The sequence below is a fragment of the Stenella coeruleoalba genome, assembly GCF_951394435.1.
Source record: "Stenella coeruleoalba genome assembly, chromosome: 13".
Taxonomy (NCBI): Eukaryota; Metazoa; Chordata; class Mammalia; order Artiodactyla; family Delphinidae; genus Stenella; species Stenella coeruleoalba.
Genome location: NC_137159.1, coordinates 6,856,811 through 6,873,247, shown reverse-complemented (window position 1 = coordinate 6,873,247; position 16,437 = coordinate 6,856,811). Strand labels below are relative to the sequence as shown.

Below are 16,437 nucleotides of genomic sequence, written 5' to 3'. Positions count from 1 at the left end.
AGTGTTCCCATCCTGATTTCGGATGTGTCCAGCCTATTTTCGAATCCGTCTAATTCTCAACTTCAGATACCATATTTTCCAGGTCTAGAATACCCATTTGGTTCTTTTTAATAGACAGTTATCTATTGAGTTATCTTTTCACATGCTTATTTCTGTTTTAACATACAGTTATTTTGAATTCCACTCGCAACTTATTGGCCAAAATTAGTCACATGGCTCTACCCAACCACAAGCAGGCAAGGAATGCAATCGTACTTGTTTGGAGAGGCTATAAAGATACAAACATTTGGGGAACAGCATTAATGATTACCACCCTTGGCTACGGTCACAAAATAACTAAGGGTCAGCCTGGGTCTAAACACAGGCATTTCCAAATCCAAATATTTGTAACCTTTTTACTATAACAAAACCTCTCTTGGGAGCTAATTCATTACTAAGTTAACTTTTTTCTATAAATTTTTAAACTAGGGAAACTTGGCTTTCTTTTCCAATCTTTGAGTGGAAAATGGATACTGAATAAAATTCTCATGATGAATTGACTGCAATAATCCATGTTTTTAAAACTTTTAAATTGAGATCTTATATATAAATGGAAAATACAATGAATTGTCACAAAGTGAACACACCTGTGCGTCCATCGTCTAGGTCAGGGAACAGAACATTACCACTACCACTCAGGTCCCTCCCATACTTACTCACAATAACATTCCCCTTTTTCTTCCCCAAGGTAATCACTGCCCTTACTTGCTTCTAACATGCCATCATAATTTTGCCTGTTTGGACTTACAGATAAATATAATCATGTATTAAAAATGCTTTTGAGTCTGGCTTTCAATTAACATGTGATTCATCCACACTGTAGTATGTAACTGAAGTTGGCTTATTTTCTTTCTATGTAGTATTCCACAAAGACATCACAATATATTTACTTATTCATTCTGTTCCTTTTGGACATTTGAGTTCCACTTTAGGGCTATCTCTAATGATGTATATACGCTCTTGTACACCCCTGTATACATTTTTTCAGTGCACGTATGCTTGTACCTCATTGAAGCTGCTTGGCCAAAGGTCATAATTAACATGTTCAGATACTGCCAAACAACGTACCAGGGGTATAACTATGCAGACCCATCAGCCGCATACAATAGTCCTCATTTTCTAAGTCTTCTCCAAGAGTTGGTATTGTGATCTGTTACATTTCCAGCAACTGTTTTTTAAGGTTCTGTACTTGTGCTGTCTACAACAGTAGCTGTTGGACACATGTGGCTAGTGAAAACGAGAGAGAGGTCTAGGGCAACAAAGGAACTGAGTTATTTTTTATTTTAACTAGTAGAATTTTTAAAAACGGATACTCTTCAGTTAGAGGATAACTTTTAAGTTAATTTGGAACGACACCAACATGAGAATCCACTTTTTCAACTCTAAATTTTAAGAAATCTAAACATAGAGGAAGTAATTCTGATGAAAATTTAGTATCCAAATCGGGGTGGGTAGCAAATGTAAAATACACAATGAATTTCGAAGATTTACTGAGAAAGTAAAAGCTGGACTTTTTTTACATTAAAGATATGTTGAAATAACATTTTGAAGGTATAGGGTTAAAAATATTTTTAAATGAATTTCACCTGCTACTTTTCACCTTTTTTAAATGGGTTAACAGAAAACGTAAAGTAACATATGTGGCTTACACAGTATTTCTACTGAATAGTGTGGCTCTGCACCATATATACTGATACATAAATAATTGAAAACTAAAAAATACACAGCCTGTTAAAGTACGGATATGTTGGTTTCAAATACGGTACCAATTATTTGCTACATAAAGCAATTTAACTGACCGATTCCAGCAGAGAATCTCCCAATTTGGATACAGGTGTGCCTTCTAAAAGAGAAAACCTTAACCCTAGTTTACAATAAAATGCATAATGACTAGAGCACACAATAAGACTCTTAGTAACAAAACATTAAACCAAGTCTTCTTGACTACAGATTTAAGTCATGCACACACAACCCTGTTTCAAAACCAGCGAATTCAGAAAACAAATCACCCTCCATCCACACATTCTCCACCCCAAACAACTGTCAATAGAGCACACTCATTCACAGTCAAACGCAAGGACCAGGACCGGAGTTTGGGCTTCCTTTAAATTATATATTCTTAACAGGTGGTGGCTGGGCGGGAAGCGGCTGGTGCTGGTCACAGACTCTAGTTTAAAAGATAAAATAAAATAAACCAGACTACTAATTAGTATATAACCATCTAAAAAGCTAATCACACCATTACATCTAACGGCCTTTGAGAGAGAAGGGAGGTCAGGGCCAAACAGTGGAGTGTAAGAGCATCCTTCCTGGATCCCCAAAGCATTTGCACCAGCAAATCCCCCAATCACAAGGCTATCTTCTTGTGATAGCCCGGGAGTGTTACCTTCTTGTAACACACGAGGGTGTTCGCTATTTGCATTTCCCTGAAAGACGAATTAAAACCCTTGGCCCTCCCCCCACTCCTATACGGCTGAGATAGGGTGAAAAGCAGTGCTGGCCTCACAGGGCGGCTCAGGAAGGCCACGGAGGTCCCGGAAAAGACAGCCCGCAGGTGCAACTGGCCCCTACTCTTCGCCTCACCGCCTCCACACAGCACAAGAGCCCCGCCGGCCGAACCCAGCTCTCCCGTCCCGGCCCTGCCCCTCAACAGGCGAGCGTGTAGGTGGCCCAGCCCCCGCGCCCGCTTACCGAGGTCCAGGGCCTGGTGGCACCTGAGCAGAGCGGCCTCGGGCTGCTGCTGGCGTTGCAGGATCTGCACCTGGCCCGCCAGCCTGCGCGCCCGGCACTCGGCCGGGAAGCACTTCTCCAGCAGGCCGCTCAGCACCACGTTGATGCGGCGCACCGGCGGCCGGCCCGGCCCCGGCTCAGCGCAGCGCCTGCACACCGTGAGCCCGCACGGCAGCGTCACCGGCTTGTGCAGCAGCCGCTGGCAGCGCGGGCAGTCCAGCAGGTCCCGAGGCGCCGCGGGCACCGAGGCCGACGGCTCCCCGCTCGGCGCCTCCCCGGGGGCGCGGCCCGGCTTCCCCACCGGCGACCGCCGCTCGCGCGGGCCCGGGACGCACGCCAGGCCGCTCGCCAGCTCCCCCAGCTCGTCGGGCCGCAGCGCCCCGAGCCGCGCGGCGCCGCGAAACGCGCCCAGGGCCTCGGGGAGGCGGCCGGCGCGGGCCAGCGCGTCCCCCAGCCGCAGGCATAGGCCGCGGTCGGGCCGCGCCAAGCCGGCCAGCGCGGAGCGGAAGAGCTCGGCCGCCGTCTCGTACTCGCCGGCGCAGAAGGCCTCGTCGCCCTTCTCCACCCGCTGGGCGAGCGGCTCCCCGCACTCGCAGCCACGACAGGGGGGCGGCGGCGGGACTGGCTCGGGGCTCATCACCGCGGGGCTGCGGCGACTAGGGCCGAAGGGAAAAACGGAGAAGGGAGGATGCTCGCTGCCCGGGCCCGGCGACTGCAGCGCGGGCGCCGCGTTCGCCGAGAGCCACGCGCGTCTGTGGGTGGGCGGTGCGCGGCGGGCCGCGCGACCACCGCCGGGGGCGGGCGCGGGGTGGGGCCGCGTCTCTCACGCGGCGTGGGCGGAGCGGGCACGGTGGGCGCGGCCGAGCCCCGGCCCGCGGGGAACGCCCTCCTAGCTACCCTGGCTTAGGCAGCCGGGCCGCAGGCGGGAAGGCGGCGACCCCTCCAAGTTCGTTCGGCGTCTCCGCAAACCCTCTCCCTCCTCGCCCCGGGCGGCCCCGCGCGCGCGTCTCCGTGCGCGCTCGTCTCCACGCGCCCTCGTCCCGCGCGTTCTCTGCCCGCCCCGCGCAGCTCCTTGGCCGTCCGCTGCCGCCCCCGCGCCTGCAGCAGGTGTCTTCAGCCCGCCGTGCCCCCTTCTCCCCGCACCGAGTGCCAGCCTAGCTCCAAGGCCTGGCCAAGCCCACCTGCGGTTGTGGTTAAAAAGAGAACCGATAAATAAGTACCAGGGATGTAAGGTGCAGCATGATGACTATAGCTAACGCTGCTGTACCATATATGGGAAAGTTGTTAAGAGAGCAAATCCTAAGAGTTCTCATCCAAGGAGAAAATTTGTTTTTTCTTTTTTTCCTTTCTTTCTTGCATCTATATGAAAAGATGGAAGGTAGCTGAACCTATTGTAAACATTTCAACCATATATGTAAATCAAACCATCATGCTGTATGCCTTAAACCTATATAATGATGTATGTCAATTATTTTTTAATATAACTGGAGAAAGAGAAAGAGACAGACAGAACTGAGGGAACGTCACCCAGCACACCACTGTAACCCTAGCTTTGACTTAGGAAATTGTGTTAAATGACCAGGAAGCCTGAAGTGGGCGCTGATCGGATCTCATGAGTAAGCTTTTCTTAACGGAACTCTAGATGTTAGAGACATTTTAGAGCTCTAATTTAGACAGAACTCTAACATAGCATGTGAGGAAATACCAGACTAAGTACTGGAAAGGATTTGAGACATGGAAAATTGTATTATGTCCTTGATAGGAAAGTAGAGATAGAATTTCTAAAACTGTCTCCTACAGTGCAGTACTACAGAGAGAAGTTGCTGGAAGGAGGGAATTAAAAACTACACATAACCTGCTCTTCTCTCCCTAGTGCTCGGCCATCTGTTTCATGCTATGTATTTGAATGCGATAAAATGCATTATAGTATTCCAAAATCCGTACTGTTCATTATTTCAAGTCGAAATGTCTTCATTCTAAATTTGTGAAGTTTTTCTACATCTAAAATTGGCTAAAGAAAATATAAGATACTCCCATCAAATCTGGCTTGGAAGAAGGGAAATGCCTCATTAAGTGAGGTGAGAAAATTTTAGATGAGTCCGTAAAACGGAAACGGAGACAACTTTGGCCAGCCTCCTAGTCCCACGATACAGAAACATGCAGAGCAAATCCCCCTGCCACCCCCTCCATCGGCCACCTCCCACCTTCCCATGAATGATTTTTCTCCTCAGCTTTCTATTTTGATTGATAATGGTTGTAGTCAAACTAGGTTTTGATCTGTTCCTCATTACTGAATGGGTCCAAACTCTCTTTTACATCACTCTTTGGGTTTTCATCTACTCTCTTCATGTAGTAATTCACTTGGATTTGAAGGTTGCTTATCCAACAAATTCACCACCAACAACCGGGAAGCTGCCGGGGGTTGGAGGGCAGCTTTTGAGTAGTTAAAATTGTTGCAACACTAAGGACTATGAAACCTTATGATCTTGGACTAAGGACTAAGGACTATGAAACCTTGGACTAAGGACTATGAAACCTTATGATCTTGTTGCAACACTAAGGACTATGAAACCTTATGATCTTGGATCTTATTTGTTCTTTTAGACAAATTTCTAGCAAAAGAACAGAAAGGAGACGCTGTTCGGAGGTATGCCTGCTGAGAGCAAGAAGTGTGTAAAGTAAAAATATCAATATATTGTGAGATTTATAACATGCAGAAATAAAGTACGTGACAGAAATAGCACAAAGGCCAGTATAGGAAAAACAGAGGGCTACAAAGTTCTAATACTGCATGTGAGATGGTGTAGTCACTTGAAGGAATATTGTAGTGAGCTAAAGATACATACTCCAAACCCTAAAGCAGCCACCTAGATAACACAATATTTATAGTTGAACGTCCAACAAACGAGATAACTAGAATTATTCTACAAAATAAAGTCTATTAACCCAAAAGAATGAAGAAAAAGAGGAGAAGGGGGAATAAAAACAGAGGAGATGAATAGAAAACAAAGAGCAAGATGGTAGACTGAAACTCAACCATATCAATCCATGTTAATTAAATATTAATGGTCGAACCACTATAATTAAAAGGCAACATTGTCAAATTGTATATAAAAGGAAGGTCCAAATATACGCTGCTTCCAAAACAAAGATACATATAAGTAAAAGGTAAAAGTTAAATAAGAAGATACAAATAAGTTAAAGGTAAAAGGATACAAAAAGTTGTTTCATCTTAACCCTTACCAAAATAAGGGGATAGTGACTACACTGATATCTGACCAAGGAGATTTCATAGCCAAGAATATTACTAGGAGAAAAGATGGCCATTTCATAGTGATAAAGGGGTCAATTGGTCAAGAGGACAGAACAATCCTAAACAAGCATGTGCCTAATAATGGAGCTTCAAAATGTACGGGGTGGGCTTCCCTGGTGGCGCAGTGGTTAAGATTCTGCCTGCCAATGCAGGGGACATGGGTTCAATCCACACGTGGATCCAGGAAGATCCCACATGCCGCAGAGCAACTAAGTCCATGCACAACAACTACTGAGCCTGTGCTCTAGAGCCCATGAGCCACAACTACTGAGCCCATATGCCACAACTACTAAAGCTTGTGCGTTCTAAGGGCCCATGTGCTGCAACTACTGAGCCTGTGTGCTGCAACTACTAAAGCCTGCGCTCCACAGCAAGCACTCCAGAGTGGTTATTTTTTGATAGTAATGATGATGAGAATAATGATAATGCTGTATTCAATGAATGCATCCTTCTGTTTCTGACAGGCGCACTGAGTAACAGTATTTTGGAAGGTCTCATGGTATTTATTTATCAACCTCAAAGTGAAAAATAAAACCAAAATATTCTACTTCCGTTATTAAATTCTAGAGCTTTATTATTTACTAAAGCATCTAAGATCTTTTAGCTCTTAAGTACATTTTTAGCCTGTATCACCTCCTGGACACTAAGATTTGAGGACACATCAGTAGGTTTTGTAGCATAACATCCCATCTTGGTACCTTGTACTGGGTGGGCCAAAAGGTTCAGTTCTGTAAGATGGCTCTAGACGCACTTAGCTGTCTTTAACTTCATTCAAAACAATTTTGTTAGATTGAATGTGCCAGCTGTCATATCAGCGTGCATTTTAAAAAGACATCAAAATTGGTGAATTTTTGTGTAGCCATTTTAATATTGAAGATGGAAGAAAAAAGGCAACATTCTCGGCATATTATGCTTTATTATTTCAAGAAAGGTAAAAACGCAACTGAAATGCACAAAAAGACTTGTGCAGTGTATGGAGAAGGTGCTGTGACTGATCGAATGTGTCAAAAGTGGTTTGCAAAATTCGTGCTGGGGATTTCTCGCTGGACAATGCTCCATGGTTGGGTAGAACAGTTGAAGTGGATAGCAATCAGATCAAAACAATATTGAAAACAATCAACGTTATACCACGCAGGAGACAGCCGACATACTCAAAATGTCCAAACCAAGCACTGAAAATCATCTGCACCAGCTTGTTATGTGAGTCGCTTCGATGTTTGGGTTCCACATAAGTGAAAAAAACCTTCTTGACCATATTTCTGCAGCAATTCTCTACTGAAATGTAATGAAAACGTTCTGTTTTTAAAACAAATTGTGACGGGCGATGAAAAGTGGATACTGTACAACAATGTGGAACGGAAGAGATCACGGGGCAAGCGAAAGGAAGCACCACCAACCACACCAAAGGCCGGTCTTCATCCAAAGAAGGTGATGTTGTGTATATGGTGGGGTTGGAAGGGGGTCCTGTATTATGAGCTCCTTCAGGAAAACCAAACGATTAATTCCAACGAGTACTGCTCCCAATTAGACCAACTGAAAGCGGCACTCGATGAAAAGGGTCCAGAATTAGTCAACAGAAAACGCATAATCTTCCATCAGGATAATGCAAGACTGCATGTTTCTTTGATGACCAGGCAAAAACTGTTACAGGTTGGCCGGGAAGTTCTGATTCATCTGCCATATTCACCAGACATTGCACCTTTGGATTTCCATTTATTTCGTTCTTTACAAAATTCTCTTAATGGAAAAAATTTCAACTTCCTGGAAGACTGTAAAAGGCACCTGGAACAGTTCTTTGCTCAAAAAGATGAAAAGTTTTGGGAAGATGGAATTATGAAGTTGCCTGAAAAATGGCAGAAGGTAGTGGAACAAAAGGGTGAATACGTTGTTCAATAAAGTTCTTGGTGAAAATGAAAAATGTGTTTTCTATTTTTACTTAAAAAACCGAAGGCACTTTTTGGCCCACCCAATGTTATTATTCCTACAGGAAAAAACTAGGGAACACACAAGGATGAAGTAATTAATCATACAGCAATACAGGGAAGGAACCAAAATGAAATGTTTGGGATTTGGAAACCCCCCTACTCACTGATAAACTCTGATGCCAGCCCTTGATGGGCACTGAGGATGCTTGTTCCTTATTTTCACAATTATACTCACACTACACTTATATTGAGAAAACATGGTAATGCTCAAATGAGTAGGACTCTCTAAGCATTATAAATGATGGATGAGGAATTCCTATAGGTGAAGTGAAACTGCAGGAAACATCACTGATCCCTGTGCCTATATACTGGCCTTTGTCAGACAGTTTTTAAAAATCAGGCACAGACTCCTCAGGATTCATGGGGATAAAGATAAACTATGGGAAACATTCCAGCCGTCTGTGACATAGATGCACAGTGAGCAGGCGATGGCGTGCATTTCTGTAGAAAATGACCATCAGTCAGTCTACCAGCTTGGAACTTGTTGCCAAAAGCGGAAACAAGCCATCATTAGTGTTAATGGAGGCGCTGGCTGACAGGTAATGAGGCTATCGATCAGACAAAAGCTCTGTGGCCCTTTCTCCCCTTGGAACTCCCCGAACTGGGCATGTGCAGCATTACAGTGGAAATTTCCCTCAACAAATCCTTTCCACCATGTCCTGGTAAATCTTCACCAAGTAGTCCTCAAATATATAACTTAGTTTCATAGATCATCTAGCTGTTGATTTCCACTGTCCAGAATCATCTGGTGAAAAGACAAGCGCGTAGGCTAAAAAGAAACTGGACATAAAACAACCCCATCCATTCTGCATTATCTGCATTCATAGCTCTTCTGGGGCCACTACCCATTTCTTAGGCTCCGCCACTATACACCTTCCTGCTCTTCACGTGTGGCTGTAAAGGACTGTACCCACCAAGGCCTCCCCAGGTGACTGCGTTCACATGCGGATTCCCACCTACATTTTCAATGACATTTTCCATCAATACGGGGAAGGCAGAATCAACAGGATGTTGTGGCTTCCCTGCATAGGACAATTATCTCGGGCAATAAGGGTTGAAGGCTGTCACTGAAGCGTGTACATGATAACGGGGGGAGCAAAAAAAAACCAATGTATAGAGCACAAAGCTCTCAAGGAAGGAGAATGCCAGTGGGTCACATAGAAACAAAGCATACATTTCGTATCTGTTTGCCAAGAATGGAAGCTGTAGGCTTCCTGAAATCAACCTAAGTTACACATAGATATAGATGAATGGACTGCGTATTGTTACAAAGAAACAACAAAATGGAATCGCTTGTGCTAAGCCCCACATCAGCAAACCAAACTTAATACCTAACCCAATTACAGTTACAGCCTCCCCCAGGAATATAGTCTTAACGCAGCGGACCCCAACCTTTTGGGCACCAGGGACCGGTTTCATGGAAGACAGTTTTTTCACGGACCGGGGAGGGGGGGATGGTTTCGGGATGATTCAAGCGCATTACATTTATTGTGCACTTTATTTCTACTACTGTTACATTGTAGCATATAATGAAATAAGTATACAACTCACCGTAATGCTGACAGGAGGCGGAGCTCAGGCGGTAACGCGAGCGATGGGGAGCGGCTGTAAATACAGAAGCAGCTTCGCTCGCTCACCTGCCACTCACCTCCTGCTGTGTGGCCCGGCTCCTAACAGGCCATGGACTGGTACCGTTCCGTGGCCCAGGGGTTGGGGACCCCGTCTTAACCGGTCAGTATGGAAATTTCTTGTCAGCACCACTGAGGCAATCTACCACACAGGTCCCTTCTGTCCCCTATAGGTAGCTTACCTAAGCCTGAAGCAATCTACTCTTTTCCTCCTTTTGCTTATAAAAGCCTTCCATTTTGTACAGCTCCTCAGAACTCCTCTCTACTTGCCAGATGGGATGCTGCCCAGTTCAGGAATCGTTTAATAAAGCCAATTAGACCTTTAAATTTTACTCGGTTAAATTTTTGTTTGTTAACAGTGTGTACAGGTAGACACACAAGCGCATACACAGAAAACTGTCACACCCAAAGCCTTTTCTGCATATCTTGATTTTACTATATTTTCTGAATATTAAGCAGGAAAACCTTTCTGTAGAATAATTAACTTACCTGCAAGTTTGAGCAGTTGTGGAATAGAAAACTTGCTAATGAACGCTATTCACCTGGGTTTTGTTGATGCTGGACAGGAATAGAGAAGATTTCTTTTTCTGAAACTCCCACCAACGTCCCAAGGAGTGTTTTCAGGCTGACAGTTGGTGGTGAGGACAGCCCTTGGCAAACACAACAGCCGCCCTGGGCCCACAGCAGGTCCCCATTCCCCTCAGAACAAGGCATCCAGAGTTGGCTGGATTCGCTCCAACTATCACTGAGGCAAGTTCCAGCAAGAGTAAAATTGGGTGACATCATACAGAGACCTAAGCAAGGGGTTCCAGTCTTTTACTAAGAATTATCTCCTGGAAGGGAAGCTGTCCGTTTGTTTTTAGAGCTTATGATTTAATAAAATAGACAAAATTTCCATTTCCCTGGCTCAGAGATTTTTGGCAACCTCTCCGTAGACTTAGTTTGATTTCCTATCCTCTACCTGCTCTTCAGCAGAGCAAATCTGACCATGTACATTCTGGGCCTAATTTCAGAAGAGTACTGTTTTGTAACCACCTTCATTGCAGCTTCTAAGACCACCTTGGTGAGCTTCCCTGTGTACACAAAGGGAACCTGGGTTTAGCGGGCACTAGAATAGGAGACAGCGCCCCCTGGAGGAAACTGGTGAAGAAAGCTGGCAGAGAAACTGCTACAACCTGATGGCTTATGAGTCAGCAGTGGCCCAAGGACCCCCTTAACTTGTGCACCTTTGATGTTCCCAACTGTAAACTGGATATTCTTACTTCTGCTATCCTGTCCATCTTCTTATGCTTGGAAGTTCAGGTCAGAGGTCGTCCACACTTCCCTCCTCAGAAAGCACTTTCGCTTTATCCAAAATTTTATGTGTTTTCATATTTGGCTATTTTTAAGATCAGTGAGATACCATCAACGGGAATGCCAAAATTGTGAAACATCAGAAAGTAAATTAAAATGAATCATGAGGTTTCATGCAGATATGCTGGGGGAGAAGGGAACAGGTTGTCAGTTCTTTCTTCCCAGGAAAAAACCCTGATGTCCAGGGGTTTCCCAGCCCTCCTGGCCTGGGCAGGGTAACCACACCTTTTTATGGGGTGGGCCCTGGCTCAGAAGACTACAGCTTTTGGTCATAATTACCTAATATCTAACCAACTGAAGACTAGAGAATATACAGCTGCTATTTTTATTACCATCCTTCTAGTTTCCAAATAATTTTGCAGTGTAATCTCTTTATGGCCAACTCTTTACTTATATTCTCTATGTAACGTGGAGGTTGGTTCTAGTTTTTTTGCCTTTTAGAAACTTCCCTAAAGTCGTAACATTGGTTTTTTCCTTTTCATTAAAAAATATCTGTGGCCCAGAAATTCTATGCTGAGGTATCTACCTAAGACAACCAAAGTGTTCAAATCTATTTCTTGTATCAAGGGTGTAAGAGGAAGGTAAAAGGAATACTCTTCTTCAGCACCTGGATTTTCAGCATTTTCTGTGAAGGCCTTGAGCCATGGTTTTTAAGGGGTATCCTCACCAGCCACAAAGCACTACTTTAATGTGAGGCAGCTGGAGCTCATTACCAGGAACAAGGGTGGGAACGGGGGCCCTACTTCCTTTCTTCTTCCTGTTTGTGCCCAGCTCCTCCTGTTCAGCTCAGAGGTGTATCTATCTCTCCTCCTTAAACCACTGGACCTGCAGGAGCTCATCTGGGCCTCTGGACCCTAAGGTGGAGCGGCCAATCTGCCTGGCTCAAGATGAGATTCTCATATTCTTATTTCCAAAGTGCCGTCTCCTGATCCTAATTGAACTGCAAATGTTCACAGATCAGTTTTGCTATCATGTACAGAAGGCTCTAGAGTATATCTTACACTCAAGTTATTTTAAGAGATGAAAGAAAGGGCAAATTGTTATTGTTCTTTTCCTAAGGAAAAAGGTAACCAATAGCTGAGAACATGCATGGAGAAATTGGCAGCTTTCTTGTGAGGCAGATGTTCCTTCTTTAGCATCCCTGTCCTCCAGTTATGGGATGGGGAGGGTGGGAAGGAGAAAAGGCGCTCATGAGTCTTTAGGATGGGGTGGCGTGGAAGCAGCTTAGTTCATGACTGACTCCCAGTGAATGCTGGCAGCTGGGGAGAAGGGAGGTCCGACGCTGCTGCAGCGGTGCCAGGCGTGCAACAGGTGGGTAGCCAAGGGGGTCAGCGAGCGTTCCTGTAGAAAAACGCCATGCTCAGAACGACTGTGCTAAGTCAAGGGAGCATTCATTAAGTATTTGTTCAGGCTCAGGAGCTACGGGAATAAATGGAAACAGTCCCTGCCCTTGAGGGTCACTCGGTCGTGGGTGAGGAGGGGAGTGAGTGGTAGGGGGTGAAGGAGAGCAGGAGATAGGAGATCGATCCATTTAAAACATTCTTTCCTGTAACAGGTAACTGACCTGAGGCTTCCTCGCAGGGGGAGCAGGAGTTAGGTTTAATCAATCCACTATCCTGTTGGCAATCACAGCAAGCCCTCAAGGGCTTTTCAGGAGAATGAGGGCCTAGTTTATCCCCCTTGACATAAACGTCGGAGGTGTGGGGAGGCTCCGCTTTTCCTAGAAACTGTACTTGCCTCTGTAATTCATCGACGGCATGTGCTGTGGGAAGAAGACAAGTGGATTGAAGTTAAAGCATGAGAGTCTGCTTGGTTCAGATAGTCGCTAGTTGTATAATCCTTACACTCAAAATGGGTTTATTGTACACAACATGTAGCTGGGTCTTTTTCATCCACCCTGGCAATCCCTGTCTTTTAATTAGTGTATTTTGACCATTCACATTTATAGTTATTACTTATACAGTTGGATAAATATGTTTGTAGCTTTTCTATTCATTGTGCTTGTTCTTTCTTTTTTTCTTCTGGTTTTGAACATTTTAATGTGATTCCAATTTCTCTTCTCTTAGAATATCAATTACATTTTCTTTTTATATTGTTTAGCAGTTGCCCTCAAGTTTACAATATACATGTATAATTAATCTGAGTCCACCTTCAAATAACACTATACTGCTTCATATGTAGTGCCCAGTCTACTGGGAAGCCATCAGAGGCATTACACTGTTACACTTCTGTGGATTCCTAGCATTTCCTTTTGATTTTTCTCAGAGTTTCCATCTCTCTGCTTACACTACCTATCTGTTCTTTCATGATGTCTACTTTTTCCATTAGAGCCCTCCACGTATTAATTGGTTATTTTAAATTCCCTGCCTGAGAATTCCAACATTTGTGTCGTATCTGAGTCTGGTTCTGATGCTCTTCATATTGTTGTGGGTTTTTTTAAAAAAATTATCTTTTAGCATGCCTTGCAATTTTTTGGTTAAAAATCCAGACATAATGTACATCAGGTTATAGGAACCGAGGTAGAAGGCCTTTCATGTTAGGATGTACGGTAACCTGTGAGCAGCTGGGCTGTGTGTAATGTTTGCTGCAGCCATAGGTGCTGGAGGCTCCAGCTTCCTCCAGGGTCCTTGCTGCTACCTCCTCTCTTGTCCCTGGGCTTCCCTAGGAACTACTCCTTAAACAGAGTCTGTGCCTTGCAGCTCTCCCAGCTGTAACTCAGAGTCATTGTATTTGATTTCTGGTGCTGTAGAGGCAGGGCGTGGGAGGGGGTGGCATTCTACAATTGTAGCTTTAAACCTCAGTCTTTTAGTGGGCCTGTGTCTCCAGGCTGTCACCTTTACAGGTGTTTCTTAGCTGTTTTTTTTTTTTACCCCTGAGGTGAGACAGGAAGGCTTGAGGGGGCTGGAATTGGGTGAATGCCCATCTCCTATGTGGGATAAGGCTCTGGTGAAGTCTTTCACTCTAGCTAGTAGCCCTTTGTTACGGAGGGTGCTCTGGGCATAGTTCAAAATGGTTACCTTTCTCCTCTATCTGCAGAGCCAGGAGATTTTTCTTGACTCTTCATCATAAGAATGCCTGGTAGCTCACACCCAACCTCCAGCAATTTGTCAGGATTACCACGTAAGTGATCCTACCGGTCCACGGCTCTGGTGGTTTCTGCTACAGGTAAGTTGATCTCAGCTGAGAATCTCCGTATTCACCCATCTCATGATTCTCTGACGAGTATTAAGGAAAGGTGTTTATTTTCAGTTTTCTCAGCGTTTTTCTTGTTGTAACAATAGGAACGACAACTTCCAAGCCCTTTTTACACACTGGGCCTGAAACCGGAAGTCTAGCTGTACAACCTTGAGTAAGTCAACTCCTCTGAAGCTATTTCTCCCTTTATGATATAGTGATCATAAACCTTTCAGGCCTACTTCACGTCATTATTTACATTAAAATGCTTTGTAAATGGTAAAGCACTATACTTCCATACGGATTATTATGGATTTGTCAACATTCACCATGAATTTGGGAGTTGTCACCAGGAAATGTCTGTCAAGGCAGGAATTACATTTCCCAGCTCCCGTGAAATTGCTGTGTGCCAGAAGGACGCAGTGAAAGACATGTGTCCCAATGCCACAACTGGCTCATAATAATGCCCCAGTGGTCCTCCCTCCTCCTACCCTTCTCCTGCAAGCAGAGGACCATGTGACCTTTGGGTATAAGGGAGCCACAAGATGGAAGATTCCCTGCCTACGAGGAACAGACCACTGGATTGTTATGTGTGCAAGACACAATCATTTTATTGTCTTTAATCACTGAAACCTTGGTTTTTGTTTGTCAGGGCAGCTGATGCTACCCTATCTAACAAAGAAACCGTTATCCTGATAGTGGAGCTGCAGTTACAAAAACCTAAAATTTGTGGTTTTCAAATTTCATATTCACTGGTTAGGAGCTGCGTGGCTAAAAAAATAGATATTGTGGGCTGGAAAGATTGAGACTCGTGATGCTGCAGTGCAGTATGGAGTGAAACTTACCTGTGACAATATGAGTGATAAAGAGAAAACAGAAAGACTGTTGGGGAAAATGGAGGGAAAGAAGCAAAGTGCAAGTATGTATTGACTGTTCCTCTCTACTTTCTGAGGGAGGGAGGGACAGAGAGAGAGAGAGAGAGAGAGAGAGAGAGAGAGAGAGAGAGAGAGAGAGAGAGGTGGAGAGAGAGGACTGGCTAGTTGAAATTGGCAAGCACAAAGGAAAAGTCCAGAATTTTGGGTCCTTGCAGTGTTACAACAATTTAGAGTTTACAGATTACAGACAACAGGAAATAAGACTGAAAAAGGCCTGTTAAGACTTACCAGGTCAACTCAGTTTTGAGGACAATACAGATGATGGATGTGATGTTGCTGTCCAAGTCTTGTTTTAGACAGCTTCAAGATGACTGCTAATAAACTGACAGGGAGATTGGCTTGAGGGCAAGGAAACAAACATGTAACTGCCCAGTCCTTCCTGTGTACCTGCCACCCCCAGGCCTGGGCGGCCCTGTTCAGCACTTGGCGGCCTCTACTCCGCTGCAAGCTCGCAGCTCTGCTCAGCTCTGAACCCCATAACCCTGATGGATGCAGCGCCTGGCGTGTCCAAGGGGCTTGGAAGAGGTACTGTGAAATAACACATTTTATGGCAAGACAAGAAAAACTTAAATGTAAAAAAATCTTCTCTGCCCTTTGGCCTCGTCTCTACCCTCTACCGTGCATTGTGTCTCTGCATTAGGCATTAACCAAACCTCCCAATCGGCAGAAACACCTGCTCAGCCATAAAGAGCAACATTCCCCTAGAACCAACAAGACAACTCCTTAAAAGATAACATTCTTTCTTAATCTTCAAAGGGTCACAAGGACCCACCACTTTGTACCTGAAGATCTGGATTGTGTAAACTGTCAACAGTCCATCAGTTAATGTATAACCCTCTGTCTCCAAAAATTTATGTAAACTGTGCTCTGACTTCTAATGGGCAGAATAGCTCTCAGAGTTTTCTGAGAGGCTGTTCCTGGGTTATAATCCTCAATTTGTCTCAAATAAAATTTTCCATTTCCTTCTTAGATTGACGGATTTAATCTTTCATCAGCAGTACCTAGAACAATTTACATTTCATCAAAGAGGTGGCGAGGCTCTTTGTCCAAAGTTCGGCTGCATCTCGATCGTTTTCCCCTTCTTGTCCCGCTTTCTGTTCCCTGCTTCTGCAGGTTCCAGTTAAATGCGCTAAGCTGGGGTTGAGTGGGGAAGTGGGGGTGGGGTGTGGTGAGGGGTAGAGGGTGAGCGGTTGGGAAACCAACATCCCCCAGTAACCCTCTGGGACCGTGTCCCCGGTCGGCGATTCTTTCTCCCGGGACCCCTCCCCGCCCTCCCCCGC

At 44.9% G+C, this 16,437-nt stretch overlaps 1 protein-coding gene and 1 long non-coding RNA gene across 8 annotated transcripts in view; both read right to left on the bottom strand.

Annotated features, from left to right (window-relative positions):
• The window catches only part of LONRF2 (LON peptidase N-terminal domain and ring finger 2), a 91,687-nt gene extending 88,080 nt beyond the window's left edge, over positions 1-3,607 (bottom strand). For all 7 annotated transcript variants that reach the window (XM_079941605.1, XM_079941606.1, XM_079941610.1 and 4 more), the window contains exon 1: positions 2,731-3,607. In XM_079941605.1, the coding sequence (XP_079797731.1) occupies positions 2,731-3,406 (676 nt within the window). In that variant the 5' untranslated portion in view covers positions 3,407-3,607. The remainder of the gene's footprint in view (positions 1-2,730) is intronic.
• Positions 3,608-7,438: 3,831 nt separating this feature from the next.
• On the bottom strand, positions 7,439-16,407 carry LOC307196567. The gene is made up of 3 exons (XR_013831168.1): positions 14,066-16,407; positions 12,613-12,810; positions 7,439-12,389 (listed from the first exon to the last, which is right to left on the bottom strand). It is a non-coding gene; the product is annotated as an uncharacterized lncRNA (long non-coding RNA).
• Between the last annotated feature and the right edge of the window lie 30 nt (positions 16,408-16,437).